This window comes from Cyphomyrmex costatus, unplaced genomic scaffold (genome assembly GCF_001594065.2).
Source record: "Cyphomyrmex costatus isolate MS0001 unplaced genomic scaffold, Ccosl1.0 scaffold143, whole genome shotgun sequence".
In the NCBI taxonomy this organism is placed as follows: Eukaryota; Metazoa; Arthropoda; class Insecta; order Hymenoptera; family Formicidae; genus Cyphomyrmex; species Cyphomyrmex costatus.
In genome coordinates this window covers 118719-130240 of record NW_017275424.1, presented here as the reverse complement: position 1 = coordinate 130240, position 11522 = coordinate 118719, and the positions used below count along the sequence as shown (strand labels likewise).

General features: G+C 35.6%; 2 protein-coding genes across 2 annotated transcripts; one reads left to right on the top strand and one right to left on the bottom strand.

The window, feature by feature from the left end:
- Positions 1-935: 935 nt before the first annotated feature.
- Positions 936-5694, top strand: IntS2 (integrator complex subunit 2). Its single transcript, XM_018551660.1, has 5 exons — positions 936-1219; positions 1657-3761; positions 3876-4080; positions 4168-4474; positions 5242-5694. The coding sequence occupies exons 1-5, from the start codon at positions 936-938 to the stop codon at positions 5692-5694; spliced, it is 3354 nt and encodes a 1117-aa protein (XP_018407162.1).
- A 761-nt stretch (positions 5695-6455) lies between these two features.
- On the bottom strand, positions 6456-7843 carry AP-2sigma (adaptor protein complex 2, sigma subunit). Its single transcript, XM_018551679.1, has 4 exons — positions 7730-7843; positions 7226-7375; positions 6984-7157; positions 6456-6661 (listed from the first exon to the last, which is right to left on the bottom strand). The coding sequence occupies exons 1-4, from the start codon at positions 7730-7732 to the stop codon at positions 6560-6562; spliced, it is 429 nt and encodes a 142-aa protein (XP_018407181.1). The 5' UTR covers positions 7733-7843; the 3' UTR covers positions 6456-6559.
- Between the last annotated feature and the right edge of the window lie 3679 nt (positions 7844-11522).

The window sequence follows — 11522 nt, the reverse complement described above, 5'->3', positions numbered from 1 at the left end:
TTAATCCATTTCAATCCATTCTCAGATACTGGGTTTATAAGAGAGAGAGAAAGAGAGAGATGTATAAAATTATTTATTCTAATTCCTTTGAGAAAAGATAACGTATTCCTTTAAATCTTTCTTATTTTAAGCTCACGCTAAATTAATAAATTTAACTAAATTGTAAGACCTTACATGAACGCTCTAATCTATAATCAAACGGTACCAGAAAACAGACAGACAAACATCAAGAGCAACAACGATGCTCAAATAATAAACAACTCCGTTGTCAAGTTCTTTTAAAACTAAATTCATAGTAAAGGGTAAATAATTTGAATTAGCTGGATGAGAATTACTTTTGTTTATTCTAACACAGACTTATACTTAAGGCTTCCTTAAATTTATCTTTAGATGCTCAGTAGCCAATAAAATAATTCGTAAAGCATCTGAAGATAAACTTAAGGACCTTAAATATAAGGCCTGACTATGAATATGGGTATAGATTATATATACAATATTAAAAAAAAAACCAATTTTTATTAGTTGTCGGTATCGTTAAGTAGCGATAGCCAATAAGAATCGCACTTTTCTCCTGGGACAGTCCTTGCCATTGGCTATCGTTAATTATCGGCATCAACAACTGTCGGTAGACGTGTGGAATAGCGCCCTTGGTTGGGCTTTAGTCGGTTGTCGTGATTGTCGGCGGGATTTTTTCGACGTGACCACGCATTAAAATCGGACCGAGAAGATTATATAAACAAAAACGGCAAAAATAAAAAGAAAAATGTGTTTGCGTGATGATACAGATACCAATTGCTACAGATGATGCGAGTACCGCACTACCGCCAGTACTGGCCAATACTGACGGCGTATGTCTGCGTAAATGCGTGGTTTTTCTTCTATTTACGAATGTCCAGGTTAATCCACAAAAGAATTGAGAGAAACTCGGAGACGAAATGTATGAAAACACGCGCGTATCACCGCGAGTATTTACGGCGATACAGAATGTCGATATCAAAGAGCTGTCGTTGTGCTCGCACAAGGAGATCAGACCTATCTTACCGTGTTTGGTTAGGATGAGCCTCATCTCACCGTTGGACATAACGAAGGATTGCGTGGAAGGTAGAAAGCAAGTTCTGACGATATTATCCGGTATTGAGTCCGTCAATTCTATTATCGCCCTATTATCGATCGATTTCCACGCCCTTGAAACCGACGTCCGACAAGAGCAGCAATTGAGGTTAAGATACTTATGCATTCTATTTCGTTTTTCTTTTTTTTTTTATATATCGACGATAAATTTAACCCAGGATCCAGGAATAATCACTTAATTTTTTACTGTATAATAAATTTTTACACCTCATTTAAAAGTTATTATATTGAATAACAAAGGAGGGTAAAATTTTTTCGTGACTGTTTTATTTCTACATTTTTTTTACAGAAAAAAAATTAAAGAGAAGAAGGATGTAATTAATGGTAAAGAAAATTATTATTGAGCTTGATTTGTTTGTTTTTGAGGTGTAAAAATTATAATTATTCCTGGATTATCACTGAAGAATATTTCTTTTCTATTGAATCTTTTATATCACAATGATTTTCAGATTCATATTGTTATATAACTTTTATATTTTGAAGTATAATGAATATATGGTAATATATTTATCAATTTTTTTTTAGACAGAAGCTTGGTAGTGTTCAACGAGACAGTGTGCTGGCCCAGTCCTTGCAGAGTGGTCTAGCACTAGAGTTTGAACGCAGTGAGTCTATTCGTAGAATCAGATTGGTGTTGAGTGAGATCTTGTTTATAGCATCTCAAATACAGGAATTGCAAAAGAATCAAGAGTTTCAGATTAAGCAGTCAGATCTGTTTGACAATGCAGTCTATATGGAAGAGATAAGTTATGTCATCTGCATTGCTCTTGCTGAACTGCCAACATTATTATCCATCTTGGACATAGCAGAGACCCTTCTGCATGTCAAACATGGTCCTGATATTATCTGTTGGATTGTTGCCAACAGTCCAGACAGTTTTTCGGAGGTGTGTGCGCATCTGATTGCTAATGGAGAACGACAAGAAGAATCAGCGTTAGGCAGGATCAGGACACAAGCCATCATAATGCTTTGTCAGATGAATCCGAGTCAAGCACTGGCAATTAGAGCTAAATGCGTAGAGTTATGTCGGATGCCTGCTCTGGCTATCACTCTGAGCTTAGAGCATGAAAACACAAACAACTTGCAGCCTGAGAGTGATGTAGTCGCCTTTGTGTCCGGATTGCTACTTGGTAGCGACCAACAAGTACGCTCTTGGATCGCTATGTTTATTAGGAACGGACAGAAAAATCGTGGTAAATCGCAGTGGGAATCGCAGACGGCTCTGCAATTATTACGGGAGGAACTACTAAAACGACTGCAGACGATTGCATCACAGAGCACAGACAGTCAATTAGCGGAGTCGCAAGTTGTGCAAGCGAGCGCGTTGCTCAGGCTCTACTGTGCTCTGCGAGGTATCGGTGGTATTAAGTTTCAAGATGATGAAGTTGCAATGATCGTTCAGCTTCTGACGTCGCATCCTCCGCCATCACCCGCTGGTGTTAGATTCGTGTCGCTTGGTTTGTGCATGTTGATAGCATGCCCTTCCCTGATTGGGCATCACAATCTAGAGAAGCGTAGCATCGAGTGGGTGCAATGGCTGGTACGAGAAGAGGCCTACTTCGAAAGCGCAAGCGGCGTTACTGCCAGTTTTGGTGAAATGCTGTTGCTGATGGCGATACACTTTCACAGCAATCAGTTATCAGCGATTTGTGAGTTGGTTTGTGCCACACTCGGCATGAAGATACCAATCAGGCCTAACAATCTCACACGGATCAAGCAAATCTTCATGCAGGAAATTTTCACGGAACAGGTGGTCACTGCGCATGCAGTTAAGGTACCAGTCACAGCGAATTTAAACGCTAATATCCCTGGCTTCCTACCAGTGCATTGCATCCATCAGTTGTTAAAGTCACGTGCTTTCGCAAAACACCGGGTGCCAATTAAAAATTGGATATACCGGCAGATCTGTGCCAGCGTACCGCCATTGCATCCGGTTCTACCGGCTCTAGTTGAGGTCTACGTGAATTCTATTCTGATGACGAACAACAAAACGTCCGAGCACACAAATAAGCCTATTACCGAGAACGAAATCTGTCGGGTATTTCAGAATAGTATGTTTGGAGCAAATTTTGATTTCAAGAAAAATCCCGTTAACACCATGCAGATAGATGCTGACAGTATGGACATTGACACGTCGAAACCTTCGCTCACCTCACAGTTATTACTGCTCTATTACCTTCTGCTCTATGAAGACGTGAGATTGTCCAATATGCACACCTTCATATCACAAGGCAGAAAAGTCAAGTCGTACTCGACAGAGTTTCTGTCTGAATTACCAATTAAATATCTACTACAATTAGTCCAGCGGGACCAGATGAACTATGCAAGCTTGTTCTCACCACTTCTTCGATTACTGGCTACACATTTTCCTCATCTGTCTCTCGTGGATGACTGGCTCGACGATGAAATGATTAACATAGATACCGTCATCGCGAGCTACGAAAGCACGAAAATTAGCGATATTGCGATCATTGAGGCATTCAGCCACGTCAAAACTTGTCCATCGAGGACCGGTAGATTATTGAGACAACTTATGACGCTGAAACCAACTGAAATCTGGCCTCATGCAGAGTTAATAATACACTATTTCAAGGACATTCTTGATGAGCAGGTCCCTAGATATATACAAGGTACATTGTCTTAATAACCAAGAGTTATCAATTATACATTAATGTTAATTAATCCGTATAAGAAAGATTTGTATATTATTAATGAAGAACTTACAGAGGATTTTATAATTTCAGAACTTTATAAACAAGTATGGCTGAGACTTAATACTGTATTACCACGTTGTTTATGGGTTCTTTCCATAAATGCGTTGTTAATAGAAAATTCAATAGTGAAAAATGTGTTTTTAACACAAGACAATATTGTATTAGATCCATTGCAAGTATTGAGATGTGATACAAGAGTTTTTAGATGTGCGCCGATTTTATCCGTAATTCTGAGGTAAAAGTTGAAAAAATTCTATTAAATAAAGTAAATCAATTTTTTGAAACTGTTTTTATATTAAAAATCAAATTTAACTGTTCGTAGGATTTTACAAGCTACATTAGCTGCCTCGCGATCTCAATTAGCCAGACATATGCTGGATAAACCTCTGACTGAAAAAATCGGACAATTGACAAGCGAAACGGAAAGAGAAGATTTGAGGATAGCTTTGGTGGCAGGTCAAGAAAGCGCAGCAGTGCAGATTTTGTTAGAAGCATGCTTGGAGACGGACGAAGATAAAAAAACTCCCGGACAAATGTGGTCCCTCCGGGAAATACGAAGTGTTGTATGTTCATACTTACATCAAGTGTTCATAGCTGATCCATCTTTGGCCAAATTAGTTCACTTTCAGGTAATAACAAACTATAAATATCTTATTAAATATCTTAACAAACAATATCTTACAAGAACACATAGAAAAGTGTCTTTTGCTTTTGACGAGTCTTTAATATGTTAAGAATAAAGTATGCATATTTATTTTTTAGGTGCTTATATGCACTTTTAGGTAGTACACTCCTTTAATGAAAATCGATTTTCTCTTTTTTTAAAGTAAATATTGTTGAAACTAAAAAAAAATTGAAAAATATTGTGAAATAAACGCTAAATAAGCTTTATTTAATAAAAAAAAGTCATTTATTTTAGTCAGACAATATATCAAAAGTTCATCAAAATCGAAAGTATTACACCCTTTTTTTCTTTGTTAATAATATAAATTATATATAATAGATATTTTATGTAATTTCTTTATTTTTTAATTAATTGTCAATTGAAGATCAATGTCTTTAATGATCTATCTGGGTCTTAAATATTTTTATACTTCTATGTAAATTAAAAAATATATACTATGTATGTTGTTCTTTAAACTGTGCGCTGAAAATATTTTATTTCTTTATATATTATATACTACATATATAAATTAAAATAGAAGTATACAAGCACTTAAGATAGATCATTAAGGCTGGTAAGGCATCTATTAGTTGTATACTCACATATACTGTTCTATAAGATTCTTAATTATCAATTATTAAAATATTACTTTTAATTAATTTTAATATATAATTTTTATGACGATTGAATATTTAATTAATTTTAATATATAATTTTCATATTTTTTTACAGGGTTATCCTCGAAAATTGTTACCGATCACAGTTTCCGGAATTCCATCTATGCACATATGCCTTGACTGGATTCCAGAATTATTGTCACAACCTGAATCAGAGAAACAAATATTTGCCGTTGACTTGGCTTCGCACCTGGCGATTCAGTATGCTCTGCCGAAAGCTTTAAGTGTTTCTCGATTGGCGATTAATACATTGATAACGCTTTTGGGCGTATTATCTGCTGAGGATCGAGTTGTTCTCTTCATGCCAGTGTTATCATCATTGACGCGAATATGCTTGGCTTTTCCTCCATTGGCTGAGGATATTACAGGATTGTTATTACAGCTTGGTAGGGTTAGTACGGCTCAAGCAGCACTGGGTGATAAAGCAGCGGATTTGTTATGTCAAGAAGTGAACATGACATTTTGCACATTACTGCAGAAAGCTATATTGCAATCGCGAGTTTACTGAATTACGACTTAGCTGTATTATTTGTACATAATAAATCTGTATTACTTATCCATCATTGTAAAGTGATTTTTCAAGCTACTTTTTTTTTTAAGTACAAATTTGAAATAAATACATTTTGTAGCAGTGGTGGGTGGGTGTATGTGCTTGCGTGCATGCATTGCGCGTATTATTCGATCATCTACTAAATGTATACAAGATAATTAATATTAATGAAAAAGAAAAAGAGCTACGAGCTCGTAGCCTGGCTCGTAGTCCTTTTTCTTTTTCATTATTTTTAAATTTATTGAGCCTTATCACAAACATTATAATTAATATTATTTCTCTGTTTTATAACACATTTTTTCTTATAATTATATATTATTTATATATTACGTGCATATTTATTTTGAATTTAAATGCAATTACAAAAAAATTGTATGCTGACCTTATGTTTCTCTTGTCTTTAGAGACAAAAGGAGTTTCTTATAGTGAGAAAATAAATTAATATTTTTTATACTGTTGTAAGAATATATATACACATATATATGCAATAATAAAGAGAGCCATTTGACATATTCTTTAGCACATATATTTACAACATTTATATTTGAAATACAGACGATATATTTTCTACATTTTTGTTTTGTGTCTACATGTTTTGAGCACTGTTGTTACCTTTTTTATAAGTAGTCATAATGCAAACAAATTGCAGACATCATTGTATATCTTATGTTCTTTTTGTGAAAGAAATTATTACTAAGAATCATCTAAATGATGTCTTTACATAGAGTATTTATATGTGTCTTATGCAACAAACTAGACAATATAGATGTACATTCAGTTGGATACTTATTCAGATCATTTCTTAATACATAAAGGCGAAAACTTATTCCAAGGAATTTAACATTAAGAGTTGCTTTAGCACTTTAGTTTGGCTTGTCTCTCTAATTTCACCAGCTAAAAACATTTCGTCCACAACAGTGTATACCTAAAATACAGTTGTCAATACAATATTATCAAACATGCTACAGTTGAGTAACAATAGGTAATAAAGTAAAACTATGTTAATCAATTAATGGATTCTATACACTGGTTGCAGCAATACTTGTTATATCACAAAACATGATGTGGTGATCAGTCTGTTCCTTAGAAGCTGTAAGTTTATTGTATGATTTTTTGCTATTCTGCAAATATTTTTACATCCAGTATACAGGAATCACATAAGATAAAGAAATTAATAATTCTCAGAAATTTCATTCAATTTATAAAGCTAAAAATATGTTATTGAAGAAAAAGGAGAGGGATAGTACCTTGTAAAAATTAAAAACTAAATCCAACTCGCATACATTGTGGAAGTATTCATTCAACACCTCCACGAAATTATGTATTGCTTCCAAGTAACAGAGATTGTTGTCATTAACATCGACACAAATACAGAAATATAAGCCTGCATATCGCCTATATACTATCTTGAAATTACGAAACTGAAATATATTTAATGTTTAATGATATTGCATGTAAATATAAAAACATTGCATGTTGTTAAGCCAACCTCGACAAAGTTTGTATGTTTTGCATCTCTGACAGTGACCACAGCATGAACTTCCTCTATCAACTTTTGCTTTTCATCATCGTCAAAATTCATGTACCACTTTGCTAATCTAGTCTTACCAGCCCTATTTTGTATAAGGATAAATCGTATCTATAAAAAATAAACATTTAATGCTTAATATATTTATTTTTGTTATTTAAATATTGTTCAATAATTTACATTAGATACTAAAATAAAATAATTATTAACATAATTCTTTATTTTTCGATAGATAAATTTTATATATAAAGGTGGTAGCTGTGATCTATTTTAATTATTCAATCATCAAATATCTTACATATTACAGCTAGGTTTATCAAAAAAGTAGTTTAATCAAACAGAACACACAAAATGTCAATCACAACACATAGAATGTCGAGAAAAATTATACATTTGGAGTATATTTTTTATCAGTTCCAATGAACAATATTAATCTTATTAGAAATTAAATATTTTTACACATACCATTTTAAAAATCGTTTCAGTACTCGATGAAATATCTTATAAAATTTTAGTAAACATAAAATCTTATCAATTCACCGCCTACTAATTACGAAGTAATAGCACAGTACTGTGGTAATAGTGTAACGATCGGGGTTAAGGTGCTTTTTCATGCGCAGCACGCTGCAGCAGCAATTTGTTACTATTGGTTAAGAATTTTATGTAAGCTAGATGACGCACTTCCGGCGCAAAATACATTTTGCCGCAGTTCGTTGAAGTTGAACCGAACGAACAGCAAGCAGCAAGCGGCAAAATCGAGGCAATATTATTTATTGCAATAAATATTAGGAAAATAAACGAAGAATAGCTTCGGATAAGGTACGAATGTTTGTAAATTAGATCATTTTATACTTTACACTTTACTCTTTAATTTGTGGTAAAGTATAAAATGATCTAATTTACAAACATGTATCCGTACCTTATCCGAAGCTATTCTTCGTTTATTTTCCTAATATTTATTGCAATAAATAATATTTTCATAATGAAACGACGGACATATTGTACGCTTTCTCGATTTTGCCACTTGCTGCTTGCTGTTCGTTCGGTTCAACTTCAACAAACTGCGGCAAAATGTATTTTGCGCCGGAAGTGCGTCATCTAGCTTACATAAAATTCTTAACCAATAGTAACGAATTGCTGCTGCAGCGTGCTGCGTATGAAAAAGCACCTTTAGACGTTGGGTTGTGGATCTAGTATCTAGAGTCCCTATAGATGTGTCAATCTTGTATAAATTTTCATTGGCTTTGAAGTAAAATGGCGGAACCAATCATCGATGCTGTTATATCCCCACTTTTGAGTAATGTGAACGCGGTGGTTTAGATTTTAGAAGTTGTAAGAGTAGAATTTACGTTAAATTATATAATATTGACAAGTAGACAAGGTTAGAATGTCACTTTCGCCTACATAATATCTGTATCTTTTATATATTTTTAATTCGAAAGCTTTATAATAATGTATAGACTTACTTATAATTTTGATATTGTAAGAGTGGGTCGAGAAAAATATCTGGACTCCACCGGTGCCGGGACTTAAACCGAGGTCTCGTTGCCGTTCGTATTAGCGAGCTTTCGTCTCGCCTGCCACCATGATTTTACGCTCTTCGTAGTATAAGGTCTAGCGTCCCTTTCTGCCAGAGTTCCAATTAGACGCCATTTTACTTCAGATTGACACAACTCTCTTATAGGGACTCTACTAGTATCTAGTGAGCTATGGCCTAATTTATATCGTGCACTTTAAGCCGGTTCTACAAGTTGCAAGCCGATCGCTAGTTTGTTGCGACAGCCAATCTCAAGCTTGCATTATGAAATCAACGTTTCAGATTGGCTGTCGCAACGAACTTGCGATCAGCTTGCAACTAATGTAGAATGGGCTTTAAAGCCCTGTATCCACTAGAGTCCCTATAATAAGGAGTCTGGCCAAGTCATTACTAATTCTATTGGTGTTGCTAAAATATGGCGGAACCAATAAGATGCCTCAAATAGCCTCAAGAACCAATAAGATGCCTCAATGTCAGCATGTATAATTTGTTTTCTATATTATATATATATATATATCTCACTTACTTTTTACACAGGCTGTGATCTTTTATCAATATGTATTAAAAAATTAGTTATTTTATTTATTTATAATGATTATATACTGTTTACGATATATTTATAGTATCACATCAGTTGACTACACCTATATCTACGACGCCATGTTTTAGCAAACTAGAAAGATTGGCCAGACTCCTTATTATAGGGACTCTAGTATCCACCGGCTGCGTTCCGTTTCAAGCATATGAGCGCATTTTATATAGTGAGCGTCACGTATACTATTGGGGAATACGCGCATATACGTGAAACGGAACGCAGACCACGATGATAGAAATTGGGCGCGTTCAGCGGACTCAACAGTTGAGTGAGCGCTCGCTATTATTGGTGTATTCTTTTAGATCATCCAATCAGAATTTAGATCTAGAAGAATACACCAATAACAGCAAACGCTCACTCAACTGTTGAGTCCGCTGAACGCGCCTATTGATCCAAGATCTTAAGTCCATTCTACATTGGTCATATCGTAGCATCGTAAGCGTCGTGAGACTTTTAATGGGCCTTCTACAATAAGCCGTAAGTCACAAATCGTAAGTCATAAGCTAGAAATGGACCAATCACAGTCGTCAATTTTTAGTTTCTTACTTCCGATTTATGACTTATGACTTATTGTAGAAGGCCCATAATTGACACGTCGGATTGGCTGTTGCAACAAATTTGTGACCTGCGACGCCTACGATACGACCAATGTAGAATGGGCTTTATGTAGAATTCACATAGAGACCTAGAAAACAGAGATGCGTTATTGAAGGGTATGGCTTGATTGGCTGTCTAAATCACGTGATCAGAGAGCCATTTTAATTCACTATTGCATCTAATAGATATAGTTTTATAACGTATGTACACATATATATATATATAGAGAAAAATTTAGACAATACAGTGTCGAAGTGCAATAAAAAACTATTATTATGGTGTAAGTATTCTTATTTGTGTGAATATTTAATATCGGACTTAACCTAACCTAATCTAATCTTTCTACCTTTTGCATCAACTGTCATCAGCTTATTGGTCAAGAGCACTTATATTGAATTAAAATGGCGGTGGTTACCTAACCCAACCGACGCAATGTCGCATCTCTGTTTTCTAGGCCTCTAGGTCGCGCATGTGCAGTTCATTTTTAGCTATGGTGAAATCATGAGAGTTGCGCTACTGTATATACTGTGGTACTACACTACACCATCTCACCATCTTACTACGCGCAAAGATCCCTCCAGCCATTCCCCTACTACAATAATTTTGAATTTAGGCACACATCTGATTGGCTTGCCACTGCGCATCTTATAATTGCTTCACCTTTCTAGTTACACCGCTTTTGGTCTATGCCCGGCATAGGCAATTCCTCCTCCATGTATATATGCTCTAAGGAATCAACTCGGTCAAATATCGGTAGGCCAAAAAGTGACGACGAATAACTTCCCCCACTCTTGCGCTTCATTAGTCCTCTCTGTCGCTCTGATAGTCGTTTTCAATTCGTGACTGCGCATGTCACACAAATGTGCAATGCCACTGCGCATTGTGTGAATAACCGCGGATGTTTTTTGACCTACCCCCACCACGCTAGTTGACTCTCCTGGTTCTAGTCTTCTTGCGCTCATTGCTCGATTTGAGCGATAAAGAAGTCACGTGACTGGATTTTCGCTAGCGACCACCATGCTAGCGACCACCATGCTAGCGACTAGAGTCCTATATATAAAAGAGAAGCGACATTGAACCCCCACCACCAGATCGGATCCCTACCATCACTCCCTACGTCGGTGTTGGACCAATGAAATTCCTTATGTACATGCTTTATGCGTTATGCAAAAGTCTGTGCTCCCCGCTTATGCCTTTCAACAAGCGACACAAATGACGTTAGCGTTTTCGATTAACCGACTCGACCCGACTCCGGGTCGGGTTGACTTCGATCACAAGTTCGATTTGAGACTCAGATTACTTGCATTGACCTGCACAGTGTCATGACGGAAGAGTTGTCTTCTATAACCTCAATAATAATACCTCAGAAATAATCAGAAATTGTTTATCTTACGAAAATTGTGCGAGTCGATGAATGGTATATATCATTTAAAGTAGGTAAGATAAACAATTTCTGATTATTTCTGAGGTATTATTATTGAGGTTATAGAAGACAACTCTTCCGCCATGACACTGTGCAGGTCAATGCA

Coding starts and splice junctions, on each gene's coding strand:
- IntS2 (XM_018551660.1), top strand. CDS start 936: ATGTATGAAAACACGCGCGTATCACCGCGAGTATTTACGGCGATACAG. Junction 1,220..1,656: donor CGACAAGAGCAGCAATTGAG/GTTAAGATACTT, acceptor ATTTTTTTTTAG/ACAGAAGCTTGGTAGTGTTC. Junction 4,081..4,167: donor ATTTTATCCGTAATTCTGAG/GTAAAAGTTGAA, acceptor AACTGTTCGTAG/GATTTTACAAGCTACATTAG.
- AP-2sigma (XM_018551679.1), bottom strand. Junction 7,158..7,225: donor AACATACAAACTTTGTCGAG/GTTGGCTTAACA, acceptor AATATATTTCAG/TTTCGTAATTTCAAGATAGT. Junction 6,662..6,983: donor TAGTTTTTAATTTTTACAAG/GTACTATCCCTC, acceptor ACTGTATTTTAG/GTATACACTGTTGTGGACGA.